At 34.2% G+C, this 19,165-nt stretch overlaps 1 protein-coding gene across 1 annotated transcript; it reads left to right on the forward strand.

Annotated features, from left to right (window-relative positions):
- The first annotated feature begins 1,504 nt into the window (after positions 1 to 1,504).
- Positions 1,505 to 13,764, forward strand: LOC126779777 (luciferin 4-monooxygenase-like). The gene is made up of 9 exons (XM_050503915.1): positions 1,505 to 1,624; positions 2,381 to 2,644; positions 3,019 to 3,263; positions 7,109 to 7,262; positions 7,494 to 7,589; positions 10,431 to 10,512; positions 10,925 to 11,061; positions 12,106 to 12,276; positions 13,623 to 13,764. The coding sequence occupies exons 1-9, from the start codon at positions 1,505 to 1,507 to the stop codon at positions 13,731 to 13,733; spliced, it is 1,380 nt and encodes a 459-aa protein (XP_050359872.1). The 3' UTR covers positions 13,734 to 13,764.
- Positions 13,765 to 19,165: the final 5,401 nt, after the last annotated feature.

Here is a 19,165-nt window from a genome sequence, read left to right on the forward strand (position 1 = left end):
ACGAACGGAACAATTCAAATTAGCTAAAAATCATTTACAGGTCATATCGATATCATCAAGGTCATGTCGACATTGACAGAACAGTTACCACGGTAACCGCGCGTAGTAGAATAGTAAAAACAGAAGAAGCCCATGACAGCTACGATGTGTATGCTGCCAGGGCTATTGTCCACAGATAATAGCTAACAATATAATATTATTTATACCTCGTTGGTCTAGTGGCTAGATGTAAGGATGACGCGGAGTATTTGGACAAAATTTAAATAGCAAAGATCCGGCATTTACTTAATATATATATATTCTTTTCATTAAAATGGGTACAGTCCTACACATCCAAGAAATTACATAAACGTAAACATAACCGAATGTACTACGACAACGATTAACGGCGATTTCAAAGCAATTGAGCCCTGAATATAATATAATTTTTAGGAAAAAAAACGTATTTTCCTTCATACTAATGCAGGTTCAAGACTTAGACTGTGCTCGTAAGTCGTAAATCATTATTATAATTCGTTGATAGAAAGATTTCAGTAAACAAAATTGATGCCAACCGCATACTACAACAATTCGTTCAACGTTCGTATTTAAAATTTTAAATCAAATATCAGGCGTTCACGGTGTAATGTTCACCCTTTAACCGTACTTTTACTCAAGTCGTAATATCGGTATTACAAATTAAATAATACATATTATGTTTTATATATCAGCTCGCTCTGCACACACACCGTCTTCACTTCGCGCCAAAACCAATACATAAATTATATTTTCCCGCGCTCACGATAGTAACACAGATAATATATATTCATATTATAAAATACTAATTAATACATCATTGTAAATGTGTGTACACTACACACGTGATTCAGGATTATTAATTGTATTATTCATCGGCAGTTGTTTAAAAAAAATGACTGACACTGAAAGAGAAAAATTCTCTTCGAGATTATTTTCTAAATATAAATAATTTTCTTTAACATAAAATATTTATTTATGCTTGCCTATCTTCATTCAAAGGAGGTTTATCCCTATAGGATAGATGAGGTAGATTAGATCTGACCGGATTCGATGCCACCTATTTCATACGTTTTACAATGCATCGCAATATATACAATTATATTAAATTTACGAAGCTTGTTAAAAACAGAAAGCAAAACGGCGCTTAGCAATATTAATAAATTTTGACAAACAAAACAAAGAATGGCGGTCTTTAATGTGTATTCACGTGTATCCAACGCGTATGACACTTGACAACGATATCCGCCTTTATTTCTAGTACACGTTTCTTTTCAAACGTGTTCAAGTCTTCTTTACCAGACACTTGCGCCGGGCTGGCAGTTTAACTTGCGTTTATAAATTAGACAACTTTATAAAATCAATATCTAACGAAAATTTTACTGGGAGCTTCAAAATAATTATATTAATTAATTAACTAACCGGATTATCTTTGAGTCAACATTCAATAAGTTTTCGAATACAAAAAAGACTTTCGTTTGCAAGCAATATGTTAAAGAATAAATTGTACGTGTACGGTAGTTCGGAAGCCACGTCAGTACCGGCACATTTGCATTTCGGTAAACATATTTTGAACGAGTTCAAACCCTTCGCGGATAATGATGCAATTGTAAGTATAAATACGATATTATTATTAAAGATGTAAGGCTGCAGAATCCTGGGTCCTGTGTCCTGGGTTCAAATCCCAAGTCGGGCCAATAAAAAGTTATTGGGTTTTTCTTAAGTTTGAAAGTATGTGCAATCCCGGGCCTCGTTCGTCCCATCGGATTATGAGAGTGAGAGAATAGTGAGTGCACCTGTGTTTGCGCACACACTTGTGCACTATAATATCTCCTAAGCAGTTGGCTAATCTCGCTTGAGATTTTTTTTTATAGAATAGGAAGGTGGACGAGCATATGGGCCACCTGATGGTAAGTGGTCACCAAACGCCCTTAGACATTGGCATTGTAAGAAATGTCAACCATCGCTTATAGCCAATGCGCCACCAACCTTGGGAACTAATATTTTATGTCCCTTGTGCCTGTAATTACACTGGCTCACTCACCCTTCAAACCGGAACACAACAATATCAAGTATTGCTGTTTTGCGGTAGAATATCTGATGAGTGGGTGGTACCTACCCAGACGAGCTTGCACAAAGCCCTACCACCAGTGAATTGGCCGCCGTGGCCGAAATCGGTTCGGAGGACATTATTATTAATATATAATACATCTCAACTGTATATTGCGGCTTCAAACCCGGGCAAGCACCACTGAATTTTCATGTGCTTAATTTGTGTTTATAATTCATCTCGTGCTCGGCGGTAAAGGAAAACTTCATCAAACAGATCGCAAAGAATAATTAATATATACAAATTCGCTTTCAGATTGACTCGAAAACAAACGAATGTATCAAATACAAGGAACTATCACAGAAAATTGTCGACATTGCCCTTTCGCTCACTCATATGGGTGTTAGAAAAGGAGACGTGATTAGTATATGCAGCGTGAATGTGATGGAGTTCATGCCAGTTGTCTTTGGTGCTATTGCGGCGGGCGCCACGTTCTCCCCGATTGACGTATCCTTTGGAGGAAGTAATACGATCCTGATATTTTATGGCAATATTTCCTTGAATATTTTAGAAGGCGAGGTATCCTGATGGCTTGAACACGTGAGGGTGTAAGCCAAAGCAAGCACCGCTGATTTGCATGTGCCTAATTTGTGCTTATAATTCATACCACGCTCGGCTGGAAAACATCGCGATTTACCTGCAAACTCTTGTTTCAAATGAAAGACTGTCACAATGGGTTAGAACATAACTTGGTGGTAGGGGCTTTATGTGAGCCCATCTGAGTAGGTACCACCCACTCATATTGTATCATCATCATCTGGCTGTAAATTCTACCGCCGGATGAGTGAGCCAGTGTAATTACAGGCTTAAGAGACATAACATCTTAGTTCCCGAGGTCGGTTGCGCATTGGCGATTTAAGGAATGGTATATATAATTATAATTTTTACATAAGGACACCATACAATTGGTAACGAGCATTGAAAAAATCATTATATTTGGAGACCCCATTGATGAAGCAATAGGATTCAAGGACTTCTTAACCCAGCACGCGAGTGTTGAGGACTTCGAAGCGACTCCTGTGAACGGAGCTGAAGATTTGGCTCTGATTTTGTACTCGTCTGGGACAACTGGAATGCCGAAAGGAATCAAGGTGACCCATTTGAATGTGCTGTTGGTGACAAACAAAGATAATGAAAGGTGAGTGGTTTACTATGTTGTAGAATAAAAGTAGCCTGTTAATATCCCACTGTTGAGCGAATCCTGTCTTCTTTTCTTGAGTCACCACGCAAGTACAATTGATACACATGTCACAAATCTTCATTTGACTCATGCAGGTCGAGCTTATATCATATCGGATGTAATACTGTAATACGAAAAACTAAAGTTTATTCTTGATAGTCGGGCTTTTTGTAAGCCCGTTTCGGTAGGTACCACCCACTCTTCACCGCTAAACATTTAGTATTGTTGCGTTCCGGTTTGTAGGATGAGTGAGCCAGTGTAACTACGGACAAAAGGAGGGCACTGGCGATGTAAGGAATAATTAATTTATGCTACATCGTCAATGTTGGTGTTGGGTGGTGACCACTTACCATCAGGTTCTCAAATTGCCAGTCCGCCGACCTTATACAAAAAAAAAACATTCATTCTATAATGATAACGTAGAATGAATATTTCTTCGGTTAATGTTCTTTCGGAGGTCCTGAGTTTCATTCCCAGGTCGGGCCAATAAAAAGTTATTGGGTTTTTCTGTCAGAAAATTCTCAGTAGCAGCCCGGAGTCTGGAAGTTGGAAGTGTGTTCACTACCGTGCCTCAGAAAGCACGTAAAACCTTTGGTCCGGCGCCTGAACTCTTTCCGGTCGTGTCGGATTGCCGTCCCATCGAATTATGAGAGTTAGGGAATAGAGAGTGCACTTGTTTTTGCGCACTTTAATTTTTATTTTGGTATTGTTTTAACTTGCACTATGTTATTTCTCTAATTAGCCAAGTTTCTGTAACAAAGGTTTCCTGGAATAGAGCGCTATGACGATAAGGACGTCTATGTGTATTTAAGTAATAAAGAAGCGCAAGAGTAACAAAAAAATACAAACTCACTTTTGCCTTTATATTATTATAGTTAGGACGACAGTTCATACAATTTTTTACGGTGACATATGTACTGATAGGATAATGACAAATGAGTAAAAAGTAGTAAATTGTCTATGGGTATCTTAATATTTTTAATTTGAGTAGGGGATATCGGATAACTGTAATAATTAATACGTAAATAATTAACAGTTGTAAAATCAAGATGAAAGACATACTGACAACAGTACATACAGGGTTACAGGGTAATATGTCACGATCCTTTTAAAGGGTTATAGTTCAGGACAATAGCTATCAAATGACCCCCAAAATGCTTATGCAAAAGTGTATCGTTTTTGAGTTATTAATTTTTTAATATTTTTTTTATTTAAAGGATGTTTAAGATTCTAAAATTCAATAAAAAAGAAATCAACGAATTTTCCCTATTTTTTTTGTATTTCTTGCTAGGGTACATCCTAGTTAATAATAACCAGTTATAAAACAAAAACAATCTTCAAGCATTTTTAAATTACAGATCCAAAACTGTACAACTTTTCGATTTTTAATTTTGATTCTTTAAGTTACTCGCATTTTTTTTATAAAAATCACTATGGCTCTTATCGTGTGGATCATTTTAAAAACATCTGCGTTTCCTTAGCTATCCATCGGTACATAAAAAGTACAGTAACAATCATAAACTCAGGAGAAAATTAGATAACAAAGAGACCAGGTAGGAAATTCTAAGAAATGCTATTGTTAAGAAATTAAATCTGGATCAAAGACAAAAGGACCTCAATGCAAAGTAGTTAAAGATTATTTTTAATAGGGGTAATAGGTAAAAAAGGAGAGATAAACCAGAGCTGTCACTGCAATTTTGACTTTAAATCAAAAACAAAATACTTAATCTTTTTAGTTACTCCATACTTTCGAAATTACACTGTTTATTATTAATAATTCGTGTTCAAAATGAGATCCCCTATTTCGTATACAAATACGCATTCTTTTTCTTAATTCACTTTTTACTACAACACTACTCAAGCTATGTCGAATAGAATTTGCAGCATTCATTATTCTTGTTTTGAGTTCTTCAATTGTTTGTACTGGTGAAACATCATAAACCAGGCTTTTCATATGCCCCCAGACATAATAGTCCATCGGAGTCAAATCTGGACTTCTCGCTGGCCATGGGATTGGTCCTCCTCTGCCAATCCATCTATTACGATAATTGCTGTCTAGCCACTGTCCTACGGACATTCGAAAGTGTGCGGGGCAACCATCATGCTGGAATATCATTCTCTGCCTAAGTTTCAGCGAAACATTTTCGAGTAACTCACGCAGGATTTCTCTAAGCAAGCTTTTATAACTTTCACCATTTAAGTTATCAGGTAGGAAATGTGGCCCAATAAGATTATCATTGATAATCCCCATCCAGACGTTTACCGAGAAACGTCTTTGGGAACCGCTTAATCGCTTTTTGTGAGGGTTTCCCTGTTCTTTTTGAGACCAATATCGAATATTGTGGTAGTTAGTAATACCATCTTTGTCAAACTTTGACTCGTCTGTCCATAAAATTTTTCTCAAAAAATTGGGATTTTCTGCATCACAGTGTAGCATAAATCGGCAAAAATCTAAACGTCTTGCAGGATCTCCTTCTTCAATCACGTGTACGGGTGTGTAATGATAGGGATACAATCCAGCCGCGTGGACAGTAAACCAGACTCTCCATTGAGATACGCCCAGTCGGTTTGCCACAATATTGGTGGAAACTGTAGGGTCCTCTCGAAAATGACGAATAATTACATCTTCTTCATCTGGAGAACGGACACGAGGGCGTCCGGAATCAGATTGTCTCCTTTGCACGCGACCAGTTTCTCTAATTCGACGATACACACCAATAAAGACACTATTGTCAGGTGTCCGGCGATCCGGAAATCGACGATTATACTCACGACGAGCAGTTGCGGCGTCACCGTTACAATATCCATAGCAAAATAAGATGTCAGCGTATTCCTCATTAGAGTACGGACGACGAGAAGAATTTTGTTCTGCAGCCATAATAGTCCTTTTTACGCGCCAAGTTATCATAAACACAAATCACAAATTCCTTTTAGCTAGCCGAGCCACGAAGTTGTAAGAAACAGAGTCCAGTAAACGAAGCGGTTTTTTTCAAAAATTTAAGAGATCAATATTCACTAAAGCGCGTCCACACTATACGAGCAGTGCAAGTACAGTGAGTATTATGTACCCCGACAAGGTTTTATTACTCTTATTCCTAAAAGAAATGAGATAAAAGGAAATTAGAAAAAATGACGGTAAATTCAAAGGAATTGATAATAGTATTCCACAAACAGCTCTGGTTTATCTCTCCTTTTTTACCTATTACCCCTATTAAAAATAATCTTTAACTACTTTGCATTGAGGTCCTTTTGTCTTTGATCCAGATTTAATTTCTTAACAATAGCATTTCTTAGAATTTCCTACCTGGTCTCCTTGTTATCTAATTTTCTCCTGAGTTTATGATTGTTACTGTACTTTTTATGTACCGATGGATAGCTAAGGAAACGCAGATGTTTTTAAAATGATCCGCACGATAAGAGCCATAGTGATTTTTACAAAAAAATTGCGAGTAACTTAAAGAATCAAAATTAAAAATCGAAAAGTTGTACAGTTTTGGATCTGTAATTTAAAAATGCTTGAAGATTGTTTTTGTTTTATAACTGGTTATTATTAACTAGGATGTACCCTAGCAAGAAATACAAAAAAAAATAGGGAAAATACGTTGATTTCTTTTTTATTGAATTTTAGAATCTTAAACATCCTTTAAATAAAAAAAATATTAAAAAATTAATAACTCGAAAACGATACACTTTTGCATAAGCATTTTGGGGGTCATTTGATAGCTATTGTCCTGAACTATAACCCTTTAAAAGGATCGTGACATATTACCCTGTAACCCTGTATATCTGTTTTATTATTTTAGAGAAATAGCAGGCTGGAGGACTTTAGGTATCAGCGAATGGTACAACTCCTTTGGTCTTATCACGACTCTACATATGCTACGGAGGGGCACAACAGTTGTCTATTGCAACGATGGCGATATAAGAAAACAGCTTGAAGTAATTCAAGAGTACAAGGTATAAGGTGCTATTTGATTTTATTTAAATATTTGAATTTTTGTTACACGCATTTCAAGCCTAGTTTTCTGGGGGGAGGGCTGTTTTGAAGGTAATCTCGCCTCCCCCGAACCCCTCACTAGTGCGTACAGGAGTGCGAGGCCGGCTGCCCTCCTCCAGGACAATATTTGCCTGCCTATTAGCTAATAGGTACTATTAGGTATAATGATAAATTATATTTTATTTCGACAGATAAACATAATACCAACTACCCCAACGCATCTTATTGCCCTGTTGAAGCTAAAAGACCTGGCCAAATATGATACAAGCACAATCAAAAGCGTTTTCGTAAGTGGTACCACTTGTGACGAGAGCATCCTGATAGGGATCACAGAGAGGTAAGAGGAACACGTTTTACAAGCCCAACCTTACAGCTAGAGGGGCGGTCGCTTAAAAACTAAGCAGTTTCTTGTATATTAATAAGGTGTTGAACCTGTCCCAAACACACGAAGAGTAAAGACAAACAAACTACTTTGACGTTGATTTGACATGATATCATAGGACGAGACTTTGTATACAGTAACAGTCTGTGAATGTCCCACTGCTGGGCTAAAGACCTATTATTTTATTATATATTATATATTATATGGGTATTATAGACAAATTAAGAACTGCTTGTAGTGCGTTATATAGCAAATCACTTGGAAAATGTAAATCTAAGATTTGTTTATCTTTACTCCTTCGATTCAGACAGAATATAAATAGTGTGATGTTTTTTTTTTTAGTTTTAAGAGCTAAGATGTTTTTATAAACAACATGTGGCACTATAATTTTGTGCTCTTATCCACCAGCATGTATTGGAGTAGGGTAATGGAATAGAATCTAAATATCTCCTGAAGGTAAGAGGAGGCCTTGGCTACGCAGTGAGACGTTTAAAGGCTGTTATATCTCTTATGTTTTAAGTAATGTATACAATTTTGTATTATCCTTCCGCACCCTTTTACTATCGAACTAATCGAAGTCTTGCGCTTGCCTATTAATTGTAAAAAGCATAAAAATATTATGTTAAATATTTACTTGTAACTTACAAATTAATGTTCCCACCCCTCCATTTTTTATAATCAGCGTTCTTTCCAGGGTATGTACCTCATGCAACTTGTGATAAATTTCATCTGTCCATTTAATTTTTTAAATATGGAGTTAATTTACTTTTATTTAAATATGCAAAGATATAACAGTTTAGTATATTTGTCAACTGATGCTCTTGTTGTTTTTTGTCTATTACGCGCCATTGTTTTCGAATTCATACATGAATTCATATTCATATTATAAGTAATTTATATGTATATAAATTACTTATATACATATATATGTATATATATACATATATATGTATATAAATTACTTATACACTATTATAAGTAATTTATATGTATATAAATTACTTATAATAAATTGTACTGTGTAAGTACAATAACAGCCTGTTAATGTCCCGCTGCAGGGCTAAGGCCTCCTCTCCCTTTTTGAGGAGAAGGTTTAGAGCTTCTTCCACCACGCTGCTCCAATGCGGGTTGGTAGAAAACACATGTGACATAATTTCAATGAAATTAGACACATGCAGGTTTCCTCACGATGTTTTCCTTCACCAACACCGTCACCAATTTCTCAAAATTTCAATAATTGTATAAATACACTTATACATATTATTTTAGCACGTACGTCAAATACATTTTATTTGAATATTAATCTATGTAATTATTAAATACACTTGTATAAATAAAGATATAAAACATGGATAGTTATATACAGTGTATTATAAATAATATTTTTATTTTAACGCCAGGATACCCAGCGCTCTGTCAGTGGAACAGTACTACGGGTTAACAGAGGTATCCTGCTTATGTAGTTTGCGACAGGCACCATTTGGAAATCGACCAGGAAGTGTCGGTTGTCCGCGAGAATTATTTGTGGTTAAGGTACTGTGGTTACTTTTAACCTATTTTAGTTCACCGGCACAGATAAAATAGAATTTTGAGGCCTATTCTATAAGTATACAACATATAACCTATTCCAAACGAAGGAGTAAAGATAAACAAATCTTATATTTACATATTCTGTACTGTAACTGTTGTACACTAATATTTATGTATATAATATAATGTTAGTGTACAAATTAATATATATATTATCTTGATTGACGAAAAAGAGTAACTACTCAGTTTCTTGTCGCTTCTTCGCGGTAGAATCTACGTTCCGAACCGAAGTTAGCTTTAATTTAATCTTGTAAAATGTCAATTCAAAAGTACTCGCAAGAGACTTGAATAAAGTATAACTTGATTCGATCATATCAAGTTTAATTTTTGTTCCAAAGTTTCGATAACAAATTCACCGACAACCGAAACGCCATTTTTTTGCGAATCCATAATTAATATCACAGGCTAATCACAAAGCCCTACCACCAGTAGAAATAATTCTACTGGTGGTAGGGCTTTGTGCAAGCTCGTCTGGGTAGGTACCACCCACTCATCAGATATTCTACCGCAAAACAGCAATACTTGATATTGTTGTGTTCCGGTTTGAAGGGTGAGTGAGCCAGTGTAATTACAGGCACAAGGGACATAAAATCTTAGTTCCCAAGGTTGGTGGCGCATTGGATATGTAAGCGATGGTTGACATTTCTTACAATGCCAATGTCTAAGAGCGTTGGTGACCACTTACCATCAGGTGGCCCATATGCTCGTCCGCCTTCCTATTCTATAAAAAAAAAAAAGAAAAAAAAAAAAAAAAAAAAAAAAAAAAAAAAAAAAAAAAAAAAAAAAAGACCTCGATCAATGTTATCGCGCCAATTCAATGTCAGTTGTTTATTTATCTTTACTCCTATTGCGATATGACGAGCCGGTTTGCGTGGTTGGTAGATACTTGCCATTTCACGCCGAAGGTTGTGGGTTCGATTCCCACCCAGGACAGACATTTGTGCGCATGAACATGTCTGTTTGTCCTGAGTCTGGGTGTAATTATCTATATAAGTATGTATTTACAAAAGAAATGTCAGTTGTCTGGTTTCCATAGCACAAGCTTTGTACAAGCTTAATTTGGGATCAGATGGCCGTGTGTGAAAAATGTCTTAGGATATTATTATTATTGGTAAAAGTTTTATGTATTTAATTGTCAATGATCATATTTTTGCAGGTAGTAGATTTAAAAACGAGAGAACCTCTGGGACCAAATCAGAAAGGAGAGATATGCTTCAAGACACCAGCACTCATGAAAGGTGAGTGCTGTAACAAAAGAGTACTCAAAGATATTTACTGTTATAAATGCGATTGGAATTAGATGCGACCTTTTCGAACTGAGACAAGTTATGTCTTTCCGGTAGCGGTAGTGTAGGCAAACTCATGTCGATGACTCGCGTCGATAAGTGAGCCAGTGTAACTAAACATAAAGTTTTAGCTTCCAAGTAGAGGCGTGTTTGCGATGTAAAGTTTTGTTAATATTTCTTATAGTACCAATATCTATGGGTCGTTATCACTTATCATCGGGTCGCCCATTTCGAAATATACCTTCCTGTTTTAAATAAAAACGTCATGTTGTATTATAATAAATCTCGAGCTTGAAACTAAAGGAGAATACCGAGAAGTATATTTTAAAATCGGTTCACACATTCAAGAAATACCATTGTACAGGTTATATAGGCGTGGACTACGAATATTTGGACGATGAAGGTTTTTTCAAAACTGGTGATATTGGTTACTACGATGAAGACAAATATTTTTATGTCGTGGATAGGATTAAAGACCTCATCAAGTACAACAGCTACCAGGTCAGTCTTGCGAATTTGTACGTTAACTAGTTACCGCGTGTGACGGTAGGAGGGTCACGTTATTATTATCACCCAATGTCCTTTTTTGAAACACTGACTATATGTGTGCAAAATTTCATCATTATCGGTTGAGTTGTTGACACGTGAAAGTCATAAATAATTTTAATTAATTAGATTAGGCAGTCTATACTTTTTTTTATAAAACCTTTTTGAGTTAACTTTATTAAAGAATGTTGCCCACTCATATATTATTAAAAAATATAAATGAAACAATATTAAATATATATACATTTTAAAAAGAAGCCAATGTATTTAAACAGTCAAATAAATATTCACAAGTTTTATTACAATAAATATAATGAAGGTATTATTCGACGTCTTCCGAATGGACCTTCTAATGACGAGTCTTCGTCTAAAAAAACGATTATCGAAAAAAAAATACTTCATCATTATCCTTTCACCTTTGTTTTAATGTTTTAAAACTTACATAAGTTGTTATTCATAAAAATGTTTGTGTATATTTATTAAGACTATGTATACAATAATTGATACGTCATAAGATAAACACCCGGCTACTTTATTTTTAAGCCATAATTTGCAAAATTGATTTTAAATAGAAAGCGGCAAATTTATATCGTTTTGTATTTAATGATAGCAAACAGGTTTAATGATAACAAGGCATGGAGATACCGTCAACAAATTAAATATTATTCGAATATTATTATTTTTTATTCAAACAAGTTTTTTTTATTATGACTACGAACAAATAGTCGATATACACGCCAGAAAAAGATAAAAAAGATGCTACAAGCCAAATTGTTTCAATAATCGAATCGATAACCAAAATGTCTACAAGGCATTGGCCTAAGTGGCCTGCCAGATGTGCGACCCCAACCAGCCAAAAGTTACATAATTTTACTCTAAACGCTTCGGAATGGAATGCATCAGATGACAAATTTCACAGGGTCCTAGATCTTAAGTCCGGGCCTGACCGCACTAGTTCCATTTGTCAATAAGTAAATAACATCGGTTGTAAAAAAACAGGTAGCTCCCGCTGAGCTGGAGGCGCTTTTGCAAAAGCACCCCGCGGTTCGTGAGGCGGGTGTGGTAGGTGCTCCGCACGAGGACCTGCAGGAACTGCCGACCGCCTTCGTGGTACTGCAACCTGGAGCTCAAGCAACTGAACAGGAACTAGTAGATTTTGTCGATAAATATGTAAGTTTAATATTTAATTTGACAAGCCGGTTGGCGTGGTTGGTAGATATTTGCCTGTCGCACCAGGTCGTGGGTTCGATTCCCACCCAGGACAAACATTTGTGTATAAACATATCTGTTTGTCCTGAGTCTGGGTGTAATTATAGGTATGTATTTACAAAATACAAGTGGTATATGTAGTATATCAGTTGTCTGGTTTCCATAGTACGAGCTTTGCTTAGTTTGGGATCAGATGGCCGTGTGTGGATAATGTTCCAGGATATTAATTTGAATCTACAACTAATTGGAGTGTCAACACTGATATATTCTCAAAGATTTTTATTTATTTTAAAAAGACTGTACATAGTTTCCTTAATACACTAAATCAAATATTATTTTGATATAATAACAATTTAATATTCGGAATTATCGAGGAAAAAAGATAAATTATCCCAATTCATATTAACACAAGTGCCTCCCGATCCCCACCCGACGCAAAGCTGCCCATAACGCAGGCCGGATTTCCACGCTGTACGGCAATGGACAACCTTTGTGCCAAGTAAGACCCGGAGCGAGAGTCAAATCCCCTCTCTCTAAGGCGACAGCCCCCTGATCCCTGATCTATTTAAATCTCCCTGATTTATTCACATTCTGAACAAGGAGTAACTCGAACTTTGATGTGACATGACATAATTGGTGAAGATATAAATAATCTATTCATTATGGATTCGAGAAAATAAAGGCGTTTTTAATTTCCGTGAATTTGTTATCAAAACTTAAGAAGTGACATCATAGTAGATATTTTTATTTTTATTTATTATAATAGGATATCCAACAAGGAATACACGTCACAAGCTTTAAACACATTACACGAGTTACGAGTCTATATTCTCCCTCAGTTATAGGAAACCACAGCACCCATCTTACATAACTACGTAACAGATAATATAATAAAAACAATTATACTTCACAAATTAAAAAAATACACTTAAAGAACTAAATTTCTCATGTTAAATGATAAAAATTTAGTTATAAAATTTAAAAACTTAAACAGAGTAATAAAAAAAAATACTAAAAAGACAAATAGAATGAATGAAAAGAGATTACTTTGTTTTAAATATTGGTTAGGATTTTTATAAGTTATTTATTAAAATGATATAAGTGGTTAAGTAGAATATTGTATTATAAATAAAGACATATTAACCTATATTTGGAATAAAATATCGATTGTTAAGAATATGTATCTAATTAGATTTGACATTACGCTAGAACGCTATGAGTGTTGGATGTGGTAAATAATACGTATATATCTATATATTAAAATATATCATACGGAAGTAACGTAGTTATAACCGTTTTCATTCCAGATATCACACAGAATGCGACTCGCGGGTGGAGTGCGCTTCGTCGACGCTATACCTCGCTGCAATGGAATTAAAGTCGATAGAAAAAAACTCAGACTAATGCTTGCAGAATAATTGATTCGTTTGTTTATTTATTTTAAGTAAGATCGACATCGACCAATCGAAATTATAAAATATATTTCATCTTAATGTTTTGCGTGGTATGCTATTGAATATAAATAAATGGTGGCGGGAATCGTATGTGTTTTATTTTTTCGTTAATTGTGTATTCTTTTCAACATATGTCCTTGGTTGTATTTAACTGTACAATATTTACGTGTCAATTGTCAGCAGTTGTCTGCCCTGCTCACACGTAGCCTTGTGGCGTTCTGTCAATATTAAGATGAAATCAGTCTTACAAACCAGAAGTGAAAATGACTTTTTTTAAATAATACACATATAAGTATTTGAATTTAAAATTATAAATAAACAAATAACAAACAATACAATCATTTATTACTTTAAATGCTAACAAAAACCAACTAAAACTTCAAATATACCTCGACAACTTGATTCTAGGTTCGAAGCACCCAAACTTCGCGCCAAAAGTAATATTCCTCTTCTGTCACAGGCAATGACGCGCTTTATTGTTTTTTTTTTAAAAAAAATCCGGTACAAGGAATTGATACATTCGATCGAAGATTGTTAAGAATAGACAATTTAGTACTTTTTAATGATTGAATATACCTAACATTTTCGGTAACATTATCTTCAGCTCTTCTCTTATTCTAAAACATCACTAACTATAACAAAGCATTGTTATTACTATTTGTCTATTGTGTTATTTTATTCATCTCTATACTATTGCCGAGATGACCCAGTGGTGAGAGCGCGTGAATCTTAACCGATGATCGTGGTTTCAAACCACTGAATTTTCATGTGGTTTATTTGTGATTATAATTCATCTCGTGCTTGACGGTGAAGGAAAACATCGTGAGGAAACCTGCATGTGTCTAATTTCACTAAAATTCAGCCACACGTGTATTTCACCAATCCGCATTGGAGCGGCGAGCATCGTAATATAAAATATATCTATATAATCATAAAATATATATTGAAGCAGACATGGCTTAGTGGTTTTTAACGTATGTTAACAAGTACCACATAGGCGCCCAGCTGTTGTGCATATAATAATAACTACTCCCAATGATATTTATCTCTGTGATTTATTTACCTATACCTTATTATGTCTATAATTCATTATTAATAATTTCGTTAATCATCATATTATTAAATTACGTTGTAAACCATAATTTATTAGTTCATAAACTGACTTCCGATTATTTTTGTATAAAGTGGGTAGGGCACGCCATAGGAACACATTCGTGTTAAGAATTCCTGGCACCACGTTACGCTGTCTATTATAAATTAAGTGTAATAATTGGACTGTTTTTCATTTCATAAAGCCCACAAGTGTTAACACGTAACATGTAACGGAAGAACGAAATACAAAATCAATATACCTGTGTATTTATTCAAGTGGGCTCTTTCAATAACTTGAATTTTCATATTACAAGATTACTTTTGATGTAAATTATGCTATTAGCACATCGAGTCGGAACGTGGCGAATTCCTCAAATAATTGAACAAAAACCCGTCAAACCATAAATTACTATCATCTTAATTCTATTATTATTAATTATATGAACATTCTTAACATTGATTGTCATTTATACCAATTTATATTTTAATTGGAAACAATAATACATTTTCCGAACCATTATAAACTTAGAATCGATTTCTTATCAGAATTTATAGTACAAATTTATCTAAATTTGTTTTTTCTTATAAGTAAACAAGATTTTTAAAGTATTAAAATAAATATGAAAATAAATCGCGTCCCATTATTTTAAAAATGCCAGCACGTTACAAAAAGGATGATTTTCTTTCATCGTTAAGGAAGTTAAAGAATCTGAAGGCATGTGACTTTGGTTTTTGAGGCAGGAATAATCCTGTTTACATAAATGACCTCCTGTCCACTTACAACAAGGCTCTTTTGAATGAAGCACGACGTAAGTGCAAAGAGAAAGGTTACTTATTCTGCTCACTTCACATTAATTCCCAGGAGTATTTAAACAAAATTTTATAAGCGTCATTAATTTTTTGGTTTATTATATTGAAGTATATTACTTTGTTCAGTTTTTAAGGAGTTCTTTTTGTTGTTTCATATTTTTACTGATTCTCGTTAATATTTTAATTATATTTTTTAAGAAAATTAGGCTGATATGGTATTGTTTGATGGACTTTAAGGTATGTTTTAATTCTTATCTGGCATCTAGGTGCATTGAAAAGTTATATCTCTTTAATATGATTATTAACAATAATTATAATCTAAATTAAATATTATTATGTACTTAAAAATTTATTATCAAAATGTTAGAGGATTGCGAACTATAACTTTACAGTTCTATTCTAATTTGTTAAATTCCAATTATGACGTAATTTGTCTAAGTGAGACCTGGTTACTTCCTAATATATTTGATGAAGAACTCTTCGATTCACGCTGTAACGTGTACCGAAATGATCGTGACTATGCACTTCTAGGGGTAAAAAAGGGTGGTGGTACACTTACAGCAGTACGTCGTGGCATCTGTGTCGACATGCAACACTCGAGGACACCATTGTCCCTTCCAGGTGCTGATATAACTTTTGTTAATATAGTGGTCGGACATGGTTCCAGTAAACTTTTTGTTTACTGTACGGCTTTTCTGTTGTTATTTCCCTCAAAATTAAAACCAGTGCGATTCTGAAGCCACATTTTTTGAGTTTTTATCAGATTTAAATTTAAATAACCCTTTTGATAAATATATTGTTGTAGGAGACTTCAACATAGGAGATATTGTATGGTCACATAACTCTGTTAATACACTGGCTATCCAAAACCCATCCGAAAATAATTAGTTATGCAACTATTTGCTTTTATTTGCTTCTCTGGCTGGTGTCAGTATAATGGGATTTTTAATGGTAATAATAGACTATTGGATCTCTTTCTGTCTAACTGTAGTTGTTCGGTCGAATGAGCTACACCATTATCTTTGCCTGAAGACGCTCATCATCCGACTTTTTCTGTGTTGATGGATATTATGTTGAATGATTCTAATTTACATTATGCTCCTCGAATTGTTCGTCGCTTTCATGTTGCTAACAACAACGCAATTAAAAATGAGTTAAATAATATTGATTGGGTTGAACAAACATAATAATTAACGCAGTAGATAAGTTATATTTAATAGTTAATAATGTAGTGGATCGCTTTGTACCAGCTAAAACAGTATACGATATCAATAAATCCTGTATGGTTTAATAAGTGTTTAATTAAATTGATTAATAAGAAATTACAAGTACATAAACGATGGAAAATTTATGGTCATATTAGTGACTATTTGTTGACCTTCGACACAGAACTAAATTGATGAAAAAAGAGTGTTATGATGTCTTCATTGTTAGAGATGAAGATAATATTCATCACAGTTCCCGGAAATTTTGGTCTTTTATAAAATCAAAGAAAGGTGGCAATAACATACCTGACACCATGTATCATGATAATACTGTTGGCTCCAATGGTCCTTCCATCTCTAATCTATTTAGCAACTTCTTTAAATCAGTCTTTGAAGTAGATGTTGTGAATCAACCCGATATTGATACTTTAAACAAGCATAGTATTCAGTCCTTAATTAGTACAATTAATGTATCACGCCGTACCGTTGAAAGATATCTCTCAAAACTCGATTCATCTAAATGCAGTGGCCCTGATGGATGACCTCCTATGTTTTTTAAACGATGCAGTAAACCTTTATCAATTCCTTTACATTTACTTTTTAACAAATCCATATATTCGGGCATAATACCACCTGTTTGGAAAAAATCCCTTATTGTTCCCATTTTTAAAAATGAAGATAAGCATAATGTCAAAAATTATCGTGGAATTTCAATGTTGTCAATCATTCCTAAATTATTTGAGAAGATTATTTACGATACTTTGTTTCCTTTAATAAAACCTCTGCTCGTTACCTAACAACATGGATTCGTGAACAAAAGATCAGTTGAGTCTAATCTTGTTGAGTTTCTCAATGTTGTTCTTTTAGCCATGGAGAGAATATACTGATTACTCAAGAGCATTTGATAAAATGCACATTCGTTATTAATTAAAAAACTTGAATATATTGGTATACACGGCGATTTGCTAAGATGGATAACATCATATCTCCGTGACAGAACTCAAGCAGTCTCTGTCAAAGTACACATATCTAGTTTTGTCCCAATAACATCTGGGGTCCCTCAGGGCTGTCACCTCGGTCCCCTATTGTTTAACATTTTCATTAATGATATACTGAAAAATTTTCAAAATCCTAACATACTTCTATATGCCGATGATACAAAACTATTTAAAATCATAAAAAAGTGGTGACTGCTCAATTTTGCAATATGATTTAGATATTTTAGTGCAATATTGTTCATCTAACGGCCTACATCTTAATTTTGATCAGTACTATATAATAACATATTCTAGAAAAAAAAATTCCAATTTTATTTGATTACACAATTTCCAATCACTGAATTAAGAGGGTAACCGAGGTTAGGGACCGAGGAGTGCTTCTAGATTCTAATTTATTATTTGACAGGCATGTGAATAAAATTATCGCAAAAACTTACAGTATATTGGGTTTCATATTTCGCCAGGGAAGAGACTTTAAAAACATCAATACATATAATGCGTTGTATAATTCGCATGTAAGATCTAATTTGGAATTCGCTTCAACGGTTTGGAATCCACAATACTCTAAGTATATTATGGCTATCGAAAATGTACAGGATAAATTTATTAGAAGATTAACGCGTAAATTTGGGCCCAATTCTATTAATGAGCTTAATATTTTGTCGCTTGAGAAACGCAGGGAATGCAAAGATCAGGTTTTTCTTTACAAAATTGTGAATAATTTTGTCGATTCAATGTAAGTCAACAATATTTATATCAAGTGGTCACATTCCAATGCCCGTTCAAAACTTACCTTTTATGTCCCAATATTTAGAACGAACTATGCTAAAAATCGCTTTTTGGTAAGAGCATGTGACAATTATAATAAACGCTACTCTAATATAGATATCTTTAAAGAAAATTTATTTAAGTTCTTAGAAGCCTTAAAAAACTGTATTTGACATTAATATTCCTATATTTTGATTTGTTCTGCTTTTAAAATTACATTTTAAATACTTGACTTTATATATTTTAATTAATTGTTACATATATTGTTATTGTTAGGTTCACTCCATGTTTGAATCTAAAAGTGGAAACTTTGTCGGCTTATGTGAGACTTATTTTGTTACCAAATGTTTATGTATTATATTATGTTGTATGTTTCCCAAATAAATAAATAATATTATTTTTTTGGATTGAATTTAAAACTGAATAAAAAAGTTCCCATTGGTTAGACTCGCGAGTACAAAGCCAGACGCGCTGAAGTCTCATCAATATCCGGACTGACTAATTAGACGACGTAGAAGCCTGG

The sequence above is a fragment of the Nymphalis io genome, chromosome 29 (genome assembly GCF_905147045.1).
Source record: "Nymphalis io chromosome 29, ilAglIoxx1.1, whole genome shotgun sequence".
Taxonomy (NCBI): domain Eukaryota; kingdom Metazoa; phylum Arthropoda; class Insecta; order Lepidoptera; family Nymphalidae; genus Nymphalis; species Nymphalis io.